This window comes from Rana temporaria, chromosome 4 (assembly GCF_905171775.1).
Source record: "Rana temporaria chromosome 4, aRanTem1.1, whole genome shotgun sequence".
NCBI lineage: Eukaryota > Metazoa > Chordata > Amphibia > Anura > Ranidae > Rana > Rana temporaria.
Genome location: NC_053492.1, coordinates 372,366,750 through 372,390,577, shown reverse-complemented (window position 1 = coordinate 372,390,577; position 23,828 = coordinate 372,366,750). Strand labels below are relative to the sequence as shown.

Below are 23,828 nucleotides of genomic sequence, written 5' to 3'. Positions count from 1 at the left end.
AGACCTGGAGAAGGTTGAAGTTTCCCTGACTTTCGCATTGATAAAGTACCTATTGACATTTATCTATGAACTAATTGCGTCAGAGATAGTGATTTTATTTTATATTGTACAGACATAGGGGCAGATCCACATACAATTAGATGGGCGCAGCGTATGTGAGATACGCTACGCCGCTGTAACTTACTTTTGGCAGCTTTGAATCCACAAAGAATTTGCGCCGAAAGTTACGGCGGCGTAGTGTATCTCTCATGGCGTAACGGCGCCTAATTCAAATCAGCGAGTAGGGGGCGTGTTTCATTTAAATGAAGCGCGTCCCCGCGCCGAACGAACTGCGCATGCGCCGTCCCTAAATTTCCCGCCGTGCATTGCGCGAAATGACGTCGCAAGTGACGTCATTGTTTAGACTTGGACGTAAATTACTTACGCAAACGAAAAAAAAATATCTAATTAAACGCGGGAACGATGGCCATACTTAACATAGCAGGTTTAACTATATGCCACGAAACAGCAGCTTTAACTAACCGCTCGTACGTTCGTGGATCGTCGGAAATAGCTAATTTGCATACTCAACGCAGAAAACAACGTGAACGCCACCCAGCGGACGCCGAAAAATTGCATCTTAGATCCGAAGGCGTACGAATCCGTACGCCTGTCGGATCTAACCCAGATGTCGTCGTATCTTGTTTTGAGGATTCAAAACAATGATACGACGCAGGAAATTTGAAAGTACGCCGCGTATGAGATTTGTGGATCTGCCCCTTACTATGTGGCATTTTAACCACTTCAGCCCCAGAAGAATTGACGTCCTTTGTTCCCACAAATAGAGCTTTCTTTTGCTGGTATTCGATCACTGTTGCGGTTTTTATTTTTTGCGCTATAAACAAAAAAAGAGCGAAAATTTGGAAAAAAATATATATTTTAGTTTTTGCTATAATATAATATATATACCAAATTTAAAAAAACAAAAACAAATTTCTTCCTTTAGTTTATGCCGCCATATATTCTTCTACATCTTTTCTGGTAAAAAAAATCACAATAAGCATTTTGACTGGTTTGCACGAGTTATAGCGTCTACAAAGTAGGGGATAGATTTATGGCATTTTTATAATTTTTTTTTTTTTTTTACTAGTAATGCCCACGATCAGCGATTTTTATCGGGACTGTGACGTTGTGGCAGACAGATGGAACACTTTTGACACATTTTTGGGACCATTGACATCTATACAGCGATCAGTACTATAAAAGTGCACTGTTTACTGTGTAAATATCACTGGTAGGTGAAAGCGGTTAACATTAGGGGGCGATCAAGGGGTTAAGTGTGTTTCCTCAGCGTGTTTGTTACTGTGGGGGATGTGACCTACTAGAGGAGAAGCCAGATCGTTGTTCCTAGATAGTAGGAACAGACGATGTGTCTCTCTCCTCTCCCTGACATAACCAGGATTTGTGTGTTTACACACACAAATGCCCGTTCTGTCTCCTGTGCCCGCGATCGCAGGTGGCCATGGCTGCTCTAGCTGTTTAAAGGGCCGATGTACAGCGATTTGTGGGAGAGAGCCAAAATGCTGCAGTAGAATGATGGCGGCTGGTCAGCTAGTGGTTAGAGAGTACATAAATCTATTCGGTCTCCATCCCCAAGGAGCTCACAATCGAATGACCTCATCACATTGCGCTTGTTTTATCTAATGCCAGACTCGGAACATAAGAATAAAAGATGCGCTATGTATACACAAGAATCAATCAAAATAAGAAACCTTATTGACTCTATACCAGGGGTGCCCAACATGTGGCCCGCGGAGCCCTCTGATGTGGTCCGTGACCTCCTACTCTGAGATGGTTTAGAATACAATAGTTATTTAAGGTAAGTTTATTACTAAAATCACAGTGCACCTGCGGGTTACCTGCACTGAGCCATACACTTCTGTTATTACCTGCGAGTTTAATGAGCTTTCTGAAAATGCACCAAACCTGCAGAATATAATGGAAGTCTATTGCAAAGTGCAGGAAAGCCAAAAGTATAGTGGGCTGTGTCCGTGTCTGCTCTGCCGTCCACCTGCTCCGTTTTATTGTGGCCCGCGACTGGTTACCAAGTCGCTTAAGTGGCCCTCGCGCTTCAAAAGGTTGGGCACCCCTGCTCTATACAGAACTATAATAAAAAAAAAATATATATATATCAATTGAGTTGACACTGAGACATTAGGCATAGTACAGTCCCCATTTAGATTCATCTAAAGTTGACGACATAAATTCAGGGAAGTTATAAACTTTCCAACCAGAAAATTAAATAAATCACTACAGTCCAGGTTGCTTTAACTTTTATTTATAGTGGCAGGGGTACCTTTTATACATTTCGCACTAAAAAAATGCTTTTTCACTCATGTTACTAGTCAACAAATACGAAACGTTGCTGCGGCCCAGAGTGCGATCATTTCCTTTTCTGACTGATTTGCCAGAGAACAATGAGTCTGACCATCACATAAAGAATTTGCAACTTGCCTTGTGCAGTAGGCATAACTTTTTATCAACTTTCCAGGTAGCAGAAGCAGGGGTTGAATATAGAGAAATGTTATGCTTGAAATCCCTTTTCTTAGGAGCTCTTAATGTTGTTACTCCATCTTTCTTTGGGATTTTGATAATGCCCTTTTTCAAACAACTTCCAATTCACTCTCATGAAACTGTAAAGTGCCCTTGTATGCACACAAAGGTGGAAGGAATGTATATTTTTACAATATTGGTGGATATACATGTATTTAAACTCACAGATTCCCATTTTAATGAACCGCTTAGGCATTTCAGTTTAGTTATTTGTGTTCTGATGCAATAGAAAGGATTTAGTAGAGTGATTCATTTTCAGTGGAAAACGTTTGCTGGGAAGTTCAACATAACCACCAGAGCTCCACACTGATTTATATATTGAAGCTTCAAAATAATCATGGTATGCTTCCAGCACATTGTTTTTTTTTTTTTTTCAAACCACCGGTGAACGTCGGTAATACAACTTTCATTTTTTCCTTACTAATTTTGAAGACGTACTGGAAGGAAGTTAACTGAAATTAAAGGTTGCTTTTATGGCTCATATGCTGAGGAAATGCTACGAGGAAGTGTAAAAGAGTTGCAAAATTTTAAGTAAAGCCCTTATGCCTGCTGAGTCATTTTGAAACTGTGGGAAAAGTTACTGAGTAGTATTTTCTTTCCTCGGTTTGGGGAAAAACTATTTAAAGATGTGCTTGGACTAAACAACTGAACAGACAACATAGTGTATTTTCTTTAGTATCACAAATGTTAGTTGGTTCTTCAGCCTGACCCCTTTATCACTTTAGATCTCTATCATCAACACATTTTTTAAATGGCACACACATGCGAAACAAAAAACCTGTAGTGATAAAAAATAGCATTTGGCGTTTTTAGGAGATAGTTATAATTATGAAGCATTTTTCTTGTACACGTTGTAACCATTATCATAGTTGCCAAGAGTCCCTGGATTCAGAACGATGAGCAGTAGATTTACGCTTGGCCTGTTATATATCTGGACCAGGGGGGCCCCAAACTGGCCTCCCCCCTTAGATGTTGTCAAACTATAAGTCCCATTATGCCTCTGCCTATGGGATTCATGCTTGTAACTAGTTTCACAACAGCTTTGAGACGACTGATCTAGACACTTCTGTTGACTGTCAGTGGCTGGAGAGCAGCTGCACTAAAAGGCCCATAACAGTATCTACCAATCACTTCTGCTCTCTCTACAGCTGACGATCAGACTTGAGTTTCTACAGGCCCTATAAGTGAGTGCTGTAAATATTCAGGAGAGTAACTATAGCAGGAAACCTACACTGAAAAGGAGCCCAAGAAGACCACCTGGTTTTGGAATGTAACCCCTTGATGACACAATCTATTCAAGTTACAGGTGCACACAGGTAGTAGAGAAGAAGTAGTCAGTTTTCTCATCTTCAGTTTAAAGGGGTTGTAAACAATTTTTTCCCTAAATAGCTTCCTTTACCTTAGTGCAGTCCTCCTTCACTTACCTCATCCTTCAATTTTGCTTTTAAATGTCCTTATTTCTTCTGAGAAATCCTCACTTCCTGTTCTTCTGTCTGTAACTCCACACAGTAGTGCAAGGCTTTCTCCCTTGTGTGGGGAAAGCCTCTTGAGGGGGCGAGTCAGGATGCCCACTAACACAGCTCCTTCATCTATCTGCAAAGTAGAGAGCGCCCTGACTCTCCTGCTCGCCCCCTCCCCCCTCAAGAGGCTTTCTCCACACCAGGGAGAAAGCCTTGCATTACTGTGTGGAGTTACAGACAGAAGAACAGGAAGTGACGATTTCTCAGAAGAAATAAGGACATTTAAAAGCAAAATCGAAGGATGAGGTGAGTGAAGGAGGACTGCACTAAGGTAAAGGAAGCGATTTAGGATTTTTGTTTTACCTTTACAACCCCTTTAAGTTCGAATCTGGCAATACATCAGCTTACCAAAAAAAAATACATGGCAATCTGTAATCAGAAATTTTCTGTGCATAGAGGTTCATTCAAAAAGAAAGGGCTATCATACACAACTTGCCTTAACACATGAAAATGAGTGCATGGAAGCGTCTTCATTTTATATATACGTGGGTCTTCTTTGTGCTCCATATTGTTTCCCAAAATCCAAAAATTACTGCTAGGTTAATTGTCTTCTGACTAAATTGGTTCCAGAATGTTAGTGCATGCTTGTCTGAATGTGGCATGGACATTAGATTGGAATGTTCCTATGGGAGCAAGGACTGAATTGATTAGTTGTTTATAGTCTGTAAGACAGATCAGGATATGTTGGTCCTCAATGCAGTTATTAGGTGTGATGTGAGAATTCCTGACTTGTCAAAATTCTGATATAAAAGTGAAACATCTTGTCGATTGGGATAGACTTTTGAGCGCAGATTTGCATAGAATTGTTTAAATATGTTATTCTGATCGTTCATGAAAAATAATTATGTAGCAAGGTGAGCTGGAAATCTTGATGCACATCCTTTTTTTTTTTTATTGACAAATATTCATTACCTACTGAAAGATAATGCACCGTACACACGATCCGAAAATCGTACGAAAAATGTCGCTTTCGAAACGATTGTACGATAATTGGATCATTAGTAAAGAGCTTTCAAGAGCCGATCAGGACAGTTCATCCGATATTATTCTATCGGACATGCACTGAATTTTTTTTTTCGTACGATGCCAGATCGTATGTTTTTCGTTTAATCAGTACAGCTGTCGTTCGATAATGCAAAACAAATGCATTACAACACGACATCACTTACAAATTTTTATTCTGTCTTACAAGAATTTTCGTGACTTTAGTAAACTCATCAGATTCAACGTGAGATTAGCATGCAAAGAAAAATGGACGATCATCCAACAGATAATCGGATCGTTTGTACCGGGCATTAGGATGCAGGTTTTCTGAGCCTTATTGTTCCTTTAAAATTGCTTTGTCCTTAGTAAGAAATATATATGCATTAAAATATAAAGTGTAGCGCTGTGAATGTGAGTAGATGGGGCAAACCATCAATATCAAAATGACATAAGTGAAACCATAACAATTTGATAAATCCCAATGTGCAAATTAATAAGTCCTTTTAAAATATGTACAATATTGGGAATAGTACATATACCCAGAAAAGGGGGATATATAAAGTGTAACACAATATAGACCATAAAATGTGTTAAAGATATCAACACAAATTCAGTGAAAATGTATCAAAAACAGCCAACAACAATTTAATGTGAATGACAACAAGCACCCATGAAGAAAAATAAATGACTATGTGGAGGCCTTTTTTTCTTCTTATATGTCCTTCAAGTCTGGCGAAATCCTAGCTTTGGCATATTTGACTTCAACTTATCAGTCCTGCATATAACAATGGTTGGTCCAACACAGCAGGCTGTTTCCGGAGGAGAGGAGGAGGTGTTCTGCAGATCCAGTCCTTTCAAGTCCTTGGTGTGATTAAGTGCATGCGATCCACTACCGTATGGTGTGTTGGATCCACTCCAGGGGGTAGGAGTATTCATTTCTCCCATTGGTCAAGGCACTCCCGGGTGACATTCTGCATATTACACCAAGCATATAGATCAATACAACATAAAATGCATTAACAAGACATTACATATCAAGGCGGCGCTAAAAAGCGGCCTAAAAACACACATATATATATATATATATATATATATATTTTTTTTTTTTTTTTCTAATAAACACTATGGGCTAGATTCTCAGAGCAAGTACGCTGGCGTATCTACTGATACACCGGCGTACTTTCAAATTTGCCGCGTCATATTTTTAGTTTTAATCCTCAAACCAAGATACGAAGGCTTCTGGCTTCGATCCGACAGGCGTACGGCTTCGTACGCCTTCGGATCGTAGGTGCAATACTTCGGCGCCCGCTGGGTGGAGTTTGCGTAGTTTTCCGCGTCGGGTATGCTAATTAGCTTTCCCTGTCGATCCATGAAGGTACGCGTGGCCGTCGCATTCTCTTACGTCGTCGCTAGTCGGCGTATAGTTAAAGCTGCTATTTCGTGGCGTATAGATAGACTTGCCATGTTAAATTATGGCCGTCGTTCCCGCGTCAAATTTTTTTTTTTTCCGCAAGTCGTCCGTGAATAGGAAAGGACGTAACTCACGTAATTTCGCGCAAAGCACGGCGGGAAATTTCGAAACGGAGCATGCGCATTTCAATCGGCGCGGGGACGCGCTTCATTTAAATTAATCACGCCCCCTACCCGCCCAATTTGAAATACCCGCCGAGAAATACACTACGCCGCCATAACTTACGGCGCAAAATCTTCCTGGATTCGACTTAGAGCCAGGTAAGATACGGCGGCGTAGCGTATCTCTGATACGCTGCGCCAGGGCAATTCTATGTGAATCTGGCGCAAAATCTGAAAAATTTAAGATGAAGATCATTAACAGGTAAGAAACAGTAGAGACAAGAGTCTGTGTTCAAAGAAAAGCAAAAGAGATCTCAACGGCTTGAAATGCTCATCCTCTTCCACCAGAACCACCACTCATGAAGATAATTTGAGGTCTAAATACACCCCTGTTGTAATTGCTCTTACCAAAAGGTACTGTATATACAGCGTTGTATGACCTCAAAAATGCCTCTCCACTTCCCCAGATTCTAAAGGGTACATAAACGCATCCAGTGTCTGGTGCTCAAATATAGAGGTAAAAAAAGCCACAATAGTGCGATACCGTATACACTTTTTATTTAAAACCTCTCCCCTTTAAAATTGCACTTACAATAATTAAAAAATTCAAAGGCAATACATCACATCACGTTGGTGCAGCGCGAGCATATCAGGGCGATGTTTCCGTACCTCCGTAGTCCAGCCAAAACATCCAAACAAACACACTTCCGTGTATCGCGATCTGTGTAAAGACGTCACCTAACAGCTACTACAACCAACCCAGACGCGTTTCGACGGTCATCGACATCATCTGGGGGCATATAGATCACTTGAAGTACTGCATACAGTGCGATTTTGGACAAGTCTCCCCTCACTTGGATATCTATTGATGAACTGTTTAATATTTACAGCTTTTCAGTCTGACCACTTACCTTTTATGAGGATATTCTTTCATTTCTTTTTCTTCATGGGTGCTTGTTGTCATTCACATTAATTTGTTGTTGGCTGTTTTTGATATATTTTCACTGCATTTGTGTTGATATCTTTAACACATTTTATGGTCTATATTGTGTTACACTTTATATATTCCCATTTTCTGGGTATATGTACTATTCCCAATATTGTTCATATATCAACAGGGCTTATTAATTTGCACATTGGGATTTATCACATTTTCATGGTTTCACTTATGTCATTTTGATATTGATGGTTTGCCCCATCTACTCACAGCGCTACACTTTATATTTTATTTCACTATTACAATTGTTGTCTGATTTAGCAGCTATTTTTCATTTTTGGCGCAATATCTGACTTATTACTTTGAAGAAATATATATGGCCAGGCTTTTGATGAGACTTCTGCACTGGCCTTTTTTTTTTTCTCATGTGAAAACACATTAACTTAGCAAGAGTTTTCTACCCTTTCAAAGTGAATTAGTCCTTCACAGTAAGCCCTTCAGTTAGAAGGATATTGTTCTTGGCAGGGTGCTCAGTTTTCTAATTACTAGATTCCTGCCTTAATTGCAATTATTTGGACACCCAGGCAGGCGGACCTTTTAGGAATGGAATGTAATTAGTGGTCAGAAGGCCTTACAGTCTGCTTTGAGAAGGTTCATGTAGCAAACAGACATTGTTCCTAACTAAATTTTATTTTTATTTCTTAAAAATATTTCATATGACTATGTCTGCAATGGTTAAAAATGGCCGTGATGTGTAATTATTATAATTTTTTATTTTTTTTGTGGAAGTTTTATGGCTGCAGATATGGTAGGAAAATCCAATCATCTTATTAAATAAACTAGTATATATAGTATTTAGTAGTTTTCCGTAAGCTCACATCTAGAGTGATGACAGATCAGTAATCCTCACCAGTGACAGGACTACTAACAGACCAATTATCTTTTCAGATAGAGCTGCGCTCTCTAGCCTGACTGAGATGTTGCAGCTTTGGCGCTCGCTTGTTAGAGAGCGAGATTCTGCAGTGTTTCGGGGACAGTTGCATACAGACTCCATTAGTTTATGTTGTTTCCTCACCTGGCTGATACATCACCAGCGGCAAAATTGCCTGACATCGCCCTTGGAATTATTATTTCAGTGTCTACATTAAAGCAATTTTTGTTTTATAATTTTACATGCTTGCACTGCCATATTTTAGCTTTTATATTGAATGAAGAGATTAGATAACTCAAAGTGTAGCTCGGCCACAAAAATGCCGGACTGCTCAACAACTGTTAAAGTACCTCTGTCTTGAGAAAGGTATGGAGGCTGCAATTGCAGGCCTCCTAAAATTCTACATGCCTGGCTGTGGCTGACTTCAGTATATTTCAGTCACAGTTCCAGAACAAGCATGCTGTGAATGAGTGAACTACACATCCCTTATCTCGGTCTGGGTCAGCAACTCAGACAGCACTGAAGTTAAAATTACAGCCAGGGAACTAGCATTCTCAAAGGAGAGTTTAGAAAATGTGGCCCCACTTAGCCCATAGATGATTTGATTTTCTCAGCTTCCACCACTGGTAACTGTGTTGATGGGGTAATCCCTCCTGCAGTGCTATTGTGTATTGCTAGTGGGGAGCATTCCCAGCCGGCAGAACACAGTAATTACTGCCAGCAGCTAAAGTTTGTGAAACAATTCCGATAGCCTGGTTGTAACCAAGTCAATCCAAGAATTGGGAATAAACAGCCCATACATGGATCAAATCTTATCCAGTCTCTGCTAAACTGGTCAAATTTCAATCCATGTATTTGTGGCTGTAGTCTCTCATGACAGTGTGCCTTTAAGATTTTAGCCACAGAGGCAGCTCATTGTTTTCATTGTGTTAATGGGTGATTAGACTTGCATTGGGAGAATGTTTAAAAGAAGCACTCGAATGCAAGTCTAATCAAATAATTTAATTTTCTCAGCTCATTCTGAACAGAGCCCCCCCCCCCCTCCATAAAAAATATATATTTTACCACTCCCTCTTCAAGCTACAAAGGCTGCTGTATGGAGTTGTACGCGTGCCATGGCCATGATGCTTTGTGGCAATAGCAAAATGAGCTTATCCCCCTCACCTTGTCATTATACAACGAGCAGTACTACCACTAAATGCAAACAATTCAAATAAATGCACGTGATTGCAGCTTGATGGTGCTGCATTTACAGGGTTAAAACAAATGAGGTGGTGACATATATCGGAGGGGCTGCAAGAGCTGATGAGTTTGTAAACCTAAACGTCTACCTCCTTATGCAATGGAAATATAATTTCTCAAATGTACTCCTATGATTAAAACAATACATGGGAACAACACAAAAGGCTCTATACGGTCACAGATGATGTGACACTGGGATGATTATACTATGTTTACATGGTATAATCATCCCAGTGTCACATCATCTGTGACCGTATAGAGCCTTTTGTTTTGTTTCCTTTTTTAAATTATGTATTTTAAATTGTGATTGTAATAAAATTTTAAACTTTTTGGGCCAATTCTGTAATCCCAAGCTTTTGTACATTAAAGTCCATTGCAGCCTCCCAAAAAAACTTCTCTATATTGTTGGGACAAAGGTACCCCCCTTTTTTGTATACACTTCATTATAAATGTTGGCACTCCTTTAAAGCGGTTGTAAGCCCAAAAAAATATTTTAAAAAAATAACCTGCAAGCCAAAGCCATAATGAGCTAGTATAACTAGCTCATTATGCCATACTTACCTTAGATCGAAACCCCCGAAGCCGTCCTCGTCTCCCCCTGCGGCCGCAGACATCCCTCTGGCAGGTTACTTCGGGGTATCGCTTTTCGGCGCTCTGATTGGCTGGAGCGGCGATGACGTCACTCTGCGCATGCGCGTGGGAGCCGTCAAAGCTGGCATTATCCATTGATAATATACAGTGCATCCGGTGCATTCTTTGCAGTAAGTATCTCCTAAACGGTGTAGGTTTATGAGATATTGCAAACACCTACAGGTAAGCCTTAATCTGGGCTTACCTGTAGGTAAAACAAGTTAGAGCGGGTTTACAACCACTTTAAATACATGAAAACAAGCTTTTTTTTTTAAAAATGGTCATGCATTAAAATGATTTATATCAATCAGATTTTTTTTTATATATCAATTAAAAATACGACGAATTACCTATTTGTTCTACTGTAAGTGTTGTCATGCCAGTGTAACAGTATTTTATATTAAAGTGATTCTAAAGGTTAAAATTAAAGTATAACTAAAGGCAAAACTTTTTTATACTTTTTTTTGTAGCGGGGAGAGGGATTATAACACTTTTCAATTTGTATTGCTGTCTGTGCCCCTTAAAGCGGGGGTTCACCCTAAAAAAAAATTCTAACATTACATTCAGCTCACTACCAACATTGACAGTATGCAGATATTTTTTATTTTTTGTTGTACATACCTCGTATAGCTATTTTCTTAGCCGGCTTCCGGGTAGTGAATCCCGCGGGAGTGGGCGTTCCTATGCAGCAGTTAGTGATTGACGTGATGACAAAAACTCCCCCACCCATCGCATAAGGCGCGTCACGAGTTGCCGAAAGAAGCCGAACGTCGGTGCACAGGCGCCGTATAGCGCCGACTCGACGTTCGGCTTCTTTCGGCAACATAAATTTTGTTTGGGTACAGCATCGCAGGACCGCGCAATTGTCATTTAAAATGCTGCAGTGCCGTATCGCAAAAAATGGCCTTGTCGTTAAGGGGGTAAATCCTGGACTGAAGTGGTTGAAAAAAATAAATAACATGTTATACTTGCTGCCCTGATCCTCTTCTTTTTGGGTCCCCCACTGGTGGTCCTGGCTCATCCCCCCCCTCCAAGTGCTCGTAACTACAAGCCTCTTGCTACGGGGCACTTGCCCCCCACTCTCTCCTCATTGGCTCACTGGCTGTGATTGACAGCAGCAGGAGCCAATAACTCCCGCTTGTGCATGAGGCAATGGGGAGAGGGAGTCCCGGGACACCTGAGGCTCCTGCTTACATCTTTGGATCGAGGGAGGGCTCAGGTAAGTGTTGGGGAGGGGCTGTGGGGGGATCTGCACCCAGAAGGTTTTTTCCTTCATGCATGAAGGTAAAAAAACCTTCTTCCTTTAGAACCACTTTAACTAAAGGTATATGTTGTGGTATTCTACTTTCATTTTATGTTGCAGAACAGTCAAGTTGCGCTACTTCTATTTAAGGGAAAGATTGTAAGCCAAAGGATTTAGAGTGCAAGCTCTAGCGAGCAGGGCCCTCTGATTCCTCCTATATTGAATTTTACTTTAACTGCACTCATGCTGTAAACTGCTGCGCAACCGTTGGCGCTAAATAAATCCTGTATAACAATCAAATAATAATGATGATAATGGCAAAAGTCGTTTTCCAACTTGGTGCAAAACTGCCTGCCACATCAGACTGAGAGGACTGACATGGGGTGTTCCCCACTCCTCTTTGTTCAAATTGAACAAAAAAATAAATAATAAAATAATGCTCTTGTTTTTAAATAAGAGTTAGTTTATCTGAAGAACAGGCCCTGTGCTCTGTGTCACTTATTGACAGACTGAAAATAAGAAATGGTGGAAGATGAAAGCATTGCTTCCCTCTTTCTATTATTGACTAGTAAAGCTGCTTTGTTCTGGAGCTAATCTATTTAGAAACACTTAAAACACTAAAGAAAGAACTTCCTAAAGCTCTCAGTAGTTAGATCTAAATAAGGTTGCCAATGTTTCTCAGTGTTAGATGTTACATGTACCCCTTGATGGCAGTGAGCCCAGGGTTTTTTTTTTCCTGCAGAATAGGAGAAGGTTAAAAGGAAAAGTTTTTAGGTTTCAAAGGAAAATCTGCCTTAAATAGATCTTTTTGTTCTTTTTTTTTTTTGCAAAATTAAGATTGAGACGTGTGTGTGTGTGTGATGGGAAGGAAAATAAAGGAGATGCTTGACAATGAATGTAGCTTGGTTATGTGTGTTATGAGGAGATTTAATAATTAATCAGATTTTTGATCATATTGGATAACTTCTGTCTTCAGCTTACTTGGTAGAAAAGCAAATGTGAAAAGGAAAGTGAAATTTACATTGATCAAATCAAACAAAGAACATCTCTTAGTTATCCTGAATATTACTGTTCTTTAACCTACAAGAATTGTGTATATTAAGTTTTAAAGACCATTTAAGCTGCAGCCATTTCAGTTTGTTTTGACATGTTTCTAGTTTACGTAATTCTGAAAAGTGTATTTTCTTTTAACATACTGCTTTCTCTGGTTTGAGAGTCTGTAGTGGCTTTCACCGACTCCCTTGGGAGTGGCATGCTCTCGGACTCTGGCATAGACTATTTTAGCATGCTGCAGTTCCTTCTTGCCATCTCCTTGTTTCACTGTTTCTCATTATTTAACCACTTCAATACTGGCCACTTTCACCCCCTTCCTGCCCAGGCTAATTTTCAGGTTTCAGCGCTGTCACACTTTGAATGAGAAATTGCGCGGTCATGCAACACTGTACCCAAATGATTTTTTTATATTTTCTTCACACAAATAGAGCTTTATTTTGGTGGCATTTAATCACCGCTGGGTTTTTAATTGCTAAAAAAAGTTTTACATGGTTTCTGTCAGATTTTTTAAATAAGTAATTTTTCTTCTGCACTAATGTGTACTGATGGGGTGGCACTGATAGGCAGGACTTGTGGGCAATGATGGGCAACACTGATGGGCACTGATTGGCATGATTGGTACAGAGTGGCATCACTGATGGGCACTGTTGGAGTTGCATTGTAATCAGGGCACTGATAATCGGTGCCCTGATTACCTTTACACATTTTTCCTGTGATGACATTCCACTTATCAGCTCTCATTACATTTTACACTGTCGGTGTGAGAGAGGAAGAGATGATAAATGGCACTTCCTTGTTTACATGTGATTGGCTGTAATTGGATACAGCCAATCACATGGGTAAAGAGCCACAGCTCCTTGCCAAGATCAGGTCGCCCTGTGTGCCAGGAACACAGCACACCCGCGATCGCCGCATCACGGCTAGACTGGGTGCCGTCATATGACGCTGTTCCGAAACTAGACATGCATCGCGCCTCCTTTCATTTGACCGTGGGCGGGGAGTAGTTAAAGTGGAACTTTAGTCAAAAAATTAAGTCCTGTTTGAGCTCCTCAAGCTGGTCCCTTTTGCAGGTATAGCCAAGTAAAACCCTTCAAATAAGTATCTATACTGTTTAAAATCCAGTAATACACTACCTCACCCTGCTTTGCACATGCTCAATTGCTCTCTGTATTTAAGCAGTGTGCCAAATTTGTAGAGGCCGGTCTGCTGACAGCCTAAAGATATACTGCTGTTCAAGGACTTTGGGCTTTAGAAACATTTCCTCCTCCATTAAAAAGCAACAGGAACAATGCTGGAGGCAATTTTATAGCGCACAAATTTTTGGTAGCACAATTATTGGTGTGGAATGTATGTTCCTTGCTAAATGGCATTATTTGTTTTTTATCAAACTTGAACTTTTTTCCTGGTGTCAACCATATTTATTATATTAAATACTAACTTTGCATTTAATGTCCCTTTTAATTCGTTTTGGTTGGCCCAAGCTAGACTTTACTAATGAATAACAACTTGTATATAGCAAACTCTAAAGTTTTTCTCATCAAGGGAGCTGACCCCCCCCTTTTTTTTTTTTTTTTTGCTCAGCAGCAGCATGCTGGGGAGAGGAATGGCTGCAACATAAAGGGGTAGATGTTTGCATTTTTCACACTATAGTGCAAATTATGTCAGAAAGATTAATAAATTTTTCTATGAAAGAGCTGTTGTAATCCTGTAACATCTATGGTTAGTATGCTATCAATATACCCTACCCATGTATTAAATATTCCATATGGGCTATAATGAGACATGTTATATAAGCATTTGTCAGCCATATTCTGTTCACATGATCTGCCAGGTTGCTTGGTGGACCTTATTGTATGTATAGCCATTGTTTCCCTACATTTTGTCTAGAATATGGAAGTGTTAGAACTCTTGTCAAGTTTTGTTTCTGCCTGTATTCCACTGGGGAGGTTCACTCCTGTTAGGTATAGCCACGATATTGAAAATGTTGGGAAATCCAAGGTTGTTCCCAGAACATAAATAGAGTGGAAATATTCAAACGGCATACTTTTCTTGCCAACAACTGTCTAGAAAGGGGAATGCCCCTCCCTTTGTAGAGATTTCTTCTTACTTCCTGTTTCATCTCCATGACAGGAAATTAAAAACAAATCTCCCCAACTGCACACAGACAAAAAAAATCAGAGCGAGAGAAAGATTTAACCATTTACTACTATGTCTATCCAAACCTGAAAAACATTGGGTATACATACACTTGTCTTGGTGCACTTTGTCTTCCTATTTTGCTTCTTTAAAATAATGTGAGACCCATATTTTCAGCAATAGAGTTGCTTAAAGTACACTTTTCCTGTGATAAATAGGAGGCTGCCATTGCTGACATGAATCTATAAATGCTAGCTACATTGTGCATGCTTTAGTACCCTAAATCCATGATCTGCAACAAGTATGCATAGAAGGATTTTTAGTTCTAGGTGTATTGTCATTCAGGCTCGGTTCACACTGCCGCGACTTGGGATCCGACTTGTAAGACCCCAACTTGTGTGACATGTGAAAACCCATGTTAGTCAATGAGAGCTGTCTTAATTGGCACTACTGAAGTCTCTCCAACTTTAGAAAAGGTCCTTGTACTACTTCGAGGCAAATTCTATCTGACTTGTACCCATAGACTTTATTGGAAGTTGCTTCCAAGTTGGATTTTGATCTTGATTGATGTGATTTTGATCCAAGATTACAGGAAGATTACACAGGCATTACCTGAATTTGCTGTAAAGTCGCGCTGAAGACGCGTGGCAAAATGGCACTGTAAGTCGTGGAACTTTCAGGTCGCAGCAGTGTGAACCGAGCATTAGACTTGTGTAGTGTGCTAGCCAGCCAAAAATGGGGATAGGAGCCATTATAAATCTAGTTCTGACAATTTTGGCAATTAAAACAAAAGTCAGTTTAGTTTGGAGTGACATGAACAGTTCTTGCATTGACTCAATTGTTATAGCAGTGGGAAAATACGTTGTCTGATTTCAATAATCTGTTTCAATATCTGCATTAATCTATACAATTAAGAGACTGCCTTTGCACTTACTTATATTTATTTTTAATTTTTGCCTTTAGTGCTCCTTTAAAGAGGCATCAACCATCAATGTAAGTACCATGTGATAGTCATTAGTACATTTGACAAGTATTCTAGCTTTAGGCTTGTTCTTAATTTTTTTTATTCGACATATTTTGTTTTATAGAAGCATTAGAAATTGTACATTTCAGGCAGAAAGCTGTTCGGTTGCTTAGTGTAAAGCAAAGCAGGCCTATTTATATTCAGTGTCAGTATCTAATTGATGACCTGTTGCTCTGCTTAATGCAACTATTGCAGAATACATCATGGGCTGTTTATGCTGACCCCAGCCATCAGTATTGTACTGGCCTTTAGCCCAGGTCTAGTAAATGAACCCTGCTGGGAAATCATTAGAGAACTGAGCACGGTCCCAAGGTCAGACTTTTTCCCCCCGATATCGGAAATTATTGCTAAATTGGAATTCTGTCCTTTTGCAAGTTGACCATATGTTAACATGTTGGCCACCTGACAAAGTAAAAGGCAGAAAAAAAAAACTATAACTGCCATTTATTTACAATGTTATGTTTACTTAGGGAAGCACAAACTCCAAGTTTGTGCAATATAGCCATACCATTTTTTTTATAATGATATTTTTTTTCTATATTTTTATTTATGAAGTCGCAGTTGTGTAAATTTTGCAATTGTACAGCTTAAGAAAATATAATTTATGTTGGTATTTGTTTTTTGTTTTTATGTAAATTGTAATAGAACAGACCTGTCACTTACAGAAGCAACATTTAAAACCAAGAACTGTATATTACATGTTGACAGTGCCTTATGTAAATCTAAGCATAAAAGTAGCAAATCAAGTAAAGGCCTGTAAGCTCATGAATTCATGGAGCGTTTAATGCACAAATACAAAACGCAAAGAACAAAAAATGAAGGCTCAATGCAAGCCGCATAAAATTAAATAGTTTGATGTTCCAAAAAGTTTTAAAACTGCCAAAATCACATGTCATAGTACCTTAGTGCCACTAGGTAGACAACCAACAGTTGTGCTTATAAGTTTACATACCCTGGCAGAATTTGATTTCTTTGCCATTTTTCGGAGAATATAAATAACGCAAAAACTTTTTCTTTCACTCATGGTTAGTGTTTGGTTGAAGCCATTTATTATCAATCAACTGTGTTTACTCCTTTTAGATCATAATGACAACAGACACTACCCAAATGACCCTGATCAAAAGTTTACATATCCTGGTAATTTTAGCCTAACATGCACACAAGTTGACACAAAGGGGTTTGAATGGCTATTAAATGTAACCATCCTCACCTGTGATCTGTTTGCTTGTAATTTGTGTGTGTGTATAAAAGGTCAATGAGTTTCTGGACTCCTGACAGACCCTTGCATCTTTCATCCAGTTCTGCACTGACATTTCTGGATTCTGAGTCATGAGGAAAGCAAAAAAATTGTTAAAGGATCTGTGGAAAAAGGTAATTGAACTGTATAAAACAGGAAAGGTATATAAAAAGATATCCAAGGAATTGAGAATGCCAATCAGCAGTGTTCAAACTCTAACCATGGTCAGGAAGACCAACTAAAATTTCAGCCGCAACTGCCAGGAAAATGGTTTGGGATGCAAAGAAAAACCCACAAATAACTTCATGTGAAATACAGTATTCTCTAAAAACATGTGGTGTGGCTGTTTCACGATGCACAATAAGGAGGCACTTGAAGAAAGATGGGCTGCATGGTCAAGTTGCCAGATGAAAGCCATTACTAAGCAAATGTCACAAAGTATCCCACTTACAATACGCCAAACAGCACAGAGACAAGCCTCAAACCTTCTGGCACAAAGTCATTTGGAGTGATGAGCCCACGATTTTGCTTTTTGGCCACAACCATAAACACTACATTTGGAGAGGTGTCAACAAGGCCTATGATGAAAGTTATACCATTCCTACTGTGAAACACGGAGGTGGGTTGCTGATGAATTTTGGATGTGTGAGCTACAAAGGCACAGGAAATTTGGTAAAAATTGATGGCAAGATCAATGCAGCATGTTATCAAAAAATACTGAAGCAACATTTGCATTCATCAGCCAGGAAGCTGCACATGTAACGTACTTGGACATTCCAACATGACAATGATTCAAAACACAAGGCTAAATCGACCTGTCATTAGCTACAGCAGAATAAAGTGAAGGTTCTGGAGTGGCCATCTCAGTCTCCTGACCTCAATATCATTGAGCCACTCTGGGGAGATTTCAAACATGCAGTTCATGCAAGACAGCCCAATAATTTACAGGAACTGGAGGCCTTTTGCCTGGAGCAGTGATGGTGAACCTTGGCACCCCAGATGTTTTGGAACTACATTTCCCATGATGCTTAACTAAACTGCAGAATACATGAACATCATAGAAAATGTAGTTCCAAAACATCTGGGGTGCCAAGGTTCGCCATCACTGGCCTAGAGGAATGGGCAGCTTTACCATCTGAGAAAATAAAGAGCCTCATCCACAAATCCCACAAAAGACTTCAAGCTGTCATTGATGTTAAAGGGGCAATACATGGGATTAAGAACTGGGGTATATAAACTTTTGAACAGGGTCATTTGGGTAGTTTCTGTTTTCATTATGATTTAAAAAGTGGCTTCAGCCAAGCACTAACCATGAGGGAAAGAAATGTTTTTGTGTTATTAATATTCTCTGAAAAATTACCAAGAAATCATGAATTCTGCCAGGGTATGCAAACTTATGAGCACAACTGTAGCTGTTGACACAATTTTTACACATTTTAGTGAATACGTATGAAGGTGGTGGCGTTTTTTATGCAGTAAGGTCAAGTTGAACCTTAATTTTTTTTCAGGTTTTGTCAGTGTATTTTAAAATTCACAAAAGCATAGCATGTAAATTATTCATTCAAATGTTTTTAGCTTATTTTAACACTGACCTTTTTTTTCCGTTCACTATAAGTCAATATGATAAATTTACTGCACACACATGATAATTTATCAAACAAGATATTTTATCTATTTTGAGATATATTGACAGTAAAAGTCAATTCACAAAGGATGCTGCATGGATTTTTGCTCATTTAAATACTTCCAGGTTCCAGCTGGCATTAACTCTGGGTTTGAATGAAGAGTCTATAAAAAGAGAAAATACTAAATTTGAGGTGGTGATAAATAATGCTTCATGACATAACATACAGTATAACCTAAAATAAAAAGTAACAATTTATACCAATGCCATCATTAGTGTGAGTTTGCCACAATAATAAAACATGAGAATTTGTGAAATGAGGTTGCAGTGATGTCTCTATTTTCCTTTTTTGTGTTTGGATAATGTTTCTGTCATTTACTGGCAAAGAGCTTTCTTAAAATGCTTTGAATGCTATGTTGGAGGGATGTGTGATAGGAGTTGCTGAGGAAATGTTATTTAAATGTGTTTTTAAGGGAATATGCATATTTTGCATTAGGACAGAGGACAGGTAACCTCCAATGTAAAGGGACATTTCTGGCACTGTACTCAGAAAACGACACAGGTAAATAAAAAAATATACCATATTTATCACCTAGAACACGCACAGGCATATAAAACGCACCTTAACTTTAAAAGGGAAGTTTCAGGAAAAAATAATTACATTTTACCTTACAAGAACCTTACAAAAACTTAAAACCTTACAAGAACTTTAAAGCAAAATAAGGGTCAGTGCCCACCTGCAGCTTTACCAGTGCCCATCTTCAGCCCCTAATATGCCCATCGTTGCAGCCTGCTTAGTGTCCATCTACAGCCTAGACTTTGCCGATCATTGCAGCCTCACCAGTGCTGGATTACACAGATCTATGATCTCCTGTGTACCCAGCGCTCAGTCACTCAGTCCTGGTTGGCTCATATGGTAGACAAAACAGTGGTCAAATGCTGGGCCAGGACTGTGTGTGATTGAGCAATGGGTACACAAGAGATTGCGGCTCTCGTCCCCTCCTTCCACTCCAAGACAGCAGGAATAGGCATATAACACACACATGTGATTTCACACTGATTTTCAGGAGGAAAAAGTGTGTGTTATACACCGATAAATATGGTATTTATTGGATCCTATTAAAATATTTGGTGAAAAAATACATGATCTCCATATAGAAATTCATACATATAGTTCCATATCCATTTTCATAAAACCATACAAGTACATGGCTAATGTTATGTCCCACAGACACGTGCCAACGTGTTTCGCAGTTTACAGTTGCTTTATCAGGGACAATTCCCGGATTATCTAAAGTTAGAGAATTTTGACATGATGATAATCAGAATTTTTTGAAACACGGTATATGATAATGGTTTACAGCTTACCACAACATCGATTACAGGTCTGACAACCATTTTCCCTTGGGAGGATATCATACACAATCTCTCAAGTCCCCTCCCCCAACGAGACACGGGTTGTAGAGAGAGGCACGCTTGTCACTGGGCTAAATGGGGGAAGAGCAAAGGCCATGATCAGCTGCACAATCCCAGCTGAAATATAATTAAAAAAATGTAAATACATTGATCCTAAAGATCAAACTGTGGACAAAATTGGCTCCCGCTGCTGTCCTTCAAATCCAATGACGCGGGGGTGAGTCCTGCATTGGGCGGCTATGGACACCAAAGTTTTCCCTGACTACCAATGCTAAAAGAAGTTCCGCTCAACCCACACTACTTTTTGATTGTTTTTATAGTGGAGGGTACCTCTTACTGGCAAATGTCCAATCCTACTTCCACATGGCCCCTCCTCCCTGCCCGCATGCCCCCTAGGACTAGCTACATGTTCCAGGAGGCTGCTGATTCAGTCAGAAAGCTCTGTGCGACTCGCAAGCAAGATGGTGGCGCCGTTGACTACTAAATGTGTGTTTACTAGCTGCTGATGTTTCATTTTTATACCTGAAGATCCTCTTAGGTTTGGAGATAGAGGAAAAACAAGCTGAAACCACACCACCACCTTTTTCTACTTGGGTTATTTGGAAACACCAGTGCTCAGCCTAGGCTCTTGTTCACCCATAGTACATAAGGAAAATAAAGGAAAGTCAAAACACAGCAATAAAACTTGTAAAACTACAAATATTTATTTTAAAGTGAACATACAGCTCCAGACAGTCATATGCTAACATGTTTCTGCCTCCAAAGATGTCATATCTGACTGCCATTGCCACAAACATTTTAATACCCCCTGGTGTAGAGGATTTGAACTGTAAAAGATGTGCCCAGAAAATGCTAGTGGAGGTCACATGACTAGTTAACAGGCTCAGCTAAAGTAAAACTATAGGCAGATTTTTTTTTTTTCATTTTGGATAGAGTAAGGGAGGGTTATAACCCCTGTCAGATTTTTTTTTTTCGCCATGTGTCCCATTGTGGAGATTTCCCTTCATTTCCTGTCCCATAGCCAAACAAGAAGTGAAAGGAAATCCCTACAAATTAGGGAATTCCTTGGGTACGCCCAGGTCACCACAACTAGTGTCCCCATTAGAAGATTTACCCTCCATTACGTTTCTGGGAACAACCCAAAATATGGGGTTTACTTTTACTTTCAGTGTTAATGATAAGCAGAACAAACAGAGGGGGAATCTCCCTAATAGGGGCACAGACAGCAAAAACAATGACAAGTGTTTTATTTCCTCTCCCCTCTATCAAAAACTAAAAAAAAAGTTTTTTCTTTAGTTATACTTTAAGCTAATATCACCTATTACTGACTTGTCATGTCTGTCTTTGAATGGATGTTGCCATTTTGGGAGAGGAGCAGTTTTTTTTTTTGTTCTCATGACAGATGTTCCCCTGATGACTAGTGGGGTAATAATCAAGAGGCAACCAGAGTGGTGGAAAAAAACAGATCCACAGAATGAATGAAGTAGGAGGAGGGAGATGCTTGTGCTGCCAGTCCTTAGGTACAGACTCCCCTCCAGCAAGGAGAGCAGTTTTCAGCATAGCAGTGATGACATTAAGGCACAATTCACACCTCTGCCTTGTATAACATGAATTGGTGAGTTATGGTGCCACTCATTTTTGCCACCCAGGACCCTGGCATGCAAGAAAGGCAAATGGAGGCGGCACATATAGAGTCACAGTGTGGGTGGCACGAAGGATCAAAGTTCTATACCGGACACTAGGGCCTCGGTGCAGCTCAGTAAGGCTGGGTTAACATATATGCTGGGCAGATTTCTGTGCAGAGTCCAGTGTGGTTTCCATTCAGCGGTTCAGGTGCGATTCAGTTGCAAATTTGACAATTAAATTGCACCTGAACCAAACTGAAAAACACACAGGACACTTTTTTTATTTGCACTGCAACCAGCCCACATATACGTGAACTCTATTGAAAGCTGGTCTGGTTCACATGGCCACCCCCTGTTCATACGTCCGGCCCCTTTCAGGGCCCCAGGCGCATGAATTAAAGCGGCTGGGTTTTTAGTTTTTTTTAAGCACCTGAGGTGTTGTGCAACAGCGAATAGATATTCGCTGTTGCAACACTGATCCTCCTTCTGGCCAATCGTGAAGCAGGTATGAAACCCGTTTCCCGATTGGCCAAAACGTCAGGAGATCCTGTTGGACACCTAGCACCAGAAGGAGCAGAGAGGAGATGCACCGCGGAAGCTGCTCCAGGAGAGAACAAAAAGCAGAATACCCCCCGTGCTTAAAGAGGGGGTTCACCCTATAACATTTTTTTTTTTTAGCATTAAATTAAGCATAGTAGTCCGAGCTACAGTATGCCTTTATTTATTTATTTTGCCCCCAGGAAACCCCCCACATGATGTCTGGTTAGTCCTTACCCTGGATTTGCCCATCTCCCTGTCCCCCTCAATAACAACATTCTAGCATTAAATTAAGCATAGTAGCGCGAGCTACAGTATGCCTTTATTTATTTTTTTGCCCCGTACTCACTGTTTATTATTATAGTGAAGATTCAGATTCCCAGCGGGGAATGGGCGTTCCTATCCAGAGGGAAGATGATTGACAGCCGGCTCTGGCGTGTCACGCTTCTCCGGAAACAGCCGAAATAGGACTTGGCTCTTCACGGCGCCTGCGCCTAGTCTGTGCGCAGGCGCCGTGAAGAGCCGAGACCTACTCCGGCTATCTTCGGGGAGCGTGACGTGCCATAGCCGGACGTCAATCATCTTCCCTCTGGATAGGAACGCCCATTCCCTGCGGGGAGTCTGAATCTTCACTATAGGATTAAACAGTGAGTACGGGGCAAAAAAAATAAATAAAGGCATACTGTAGCTCGCGCTACTATGCTTAATTTAATGCTAGAATGTTGTTATTGAGGGTGACAGGGACAGGGAGATGGGCAAATCCAGGGTAAGGACTAACCAGACATCATGTGGGGGGTTTCCTGGGGGTGTTAGTGCCGTGCCGCAGAGGGGGGTTTTGTTGGGGGTGTTAGTGCCACGCCATGGGAGGGGGATAAGGGCAGTAGTGCTAGTGCCACTCCACCGGCGGCCTGAGGGGGCTTTGCCGCCCCCTACCCCCAAAAAAACACCAGCCGTTACTGGCTATGAATACTTTTTCAAGACACTGTAAATTCTGTATTATAATATTAATAACATACGATGGCTGTCTTACCTGGCAAAAGCTTTGTTTCTCCACCCACCTAGTCCTGGCATTTACATGCACAATCAAACCGCACAAGCTAGTCTAGCCCAGGGCACTTGATCTTCCTGTGCTGCAGTTTTACTTTCACTTATAGGTCCTTGTGATTGAACAATGAAATTTTTTTCAAGGCTTTACGCTGCAGCACAAATGATTGGCTCCTTGTGCTGCCTCTCCCTCCCCTCTGTGAGCTTTGCTGTACAGACTGTGCAGTAGACCAGTAGTCTCCAAACTGCCGCCTTGGGGTCAGATGTGACCCTTTGCTTGCCTTTATCTGGCCCTTGGGGCACTATTGCTCCATTTGACGGGGCACCATTCCCTCTACTGAGACTGTCAATGGGGCACCATTCCACCCATTAAAACCAATGATGGAACCACACTCCGGCCCCCCTAAAGTCTGAAGGATAGTAAACTGGCCCTTTGCTTAGAAAGTTTGGAGACCCCTGCAGAAGACTAAGAGAGGCTTAT

At 40.4% G+C, this 23,828-nt stretch overlaps 1 protein-coding gene across 9 annotated transcripts in view; it reads left to right on the top strand.

Annotated features, from left to right (window-relative positions):
• ARID1B (AT-rich interaction domain 1B) overlaps window positions 1–23,828 on the top strand; it is a 497,144-nt gene that overhangs the window by 310,206 nt on the left and 163,110 nt on the right. For 4 of the 9 annotated variants that reach the window (XM_040350965.1, XM_040350964.1, XM_040350963.1 and 1 more), the window contains one exon: window positions 15,804–15,833. The exons of the other annotated variants lie outside the window; for them this stretch is intronic. In XM_040350965.1, the coding sequence (XP_040206899.1) occupies window positions 15,804–15,833 (30 nt within the window). The remainder of the gene's footprint in view (window positions 1–15,803; window positions 15,834–23,828) is intronic. 9 annotated transcript variants of the gene reach the window in all.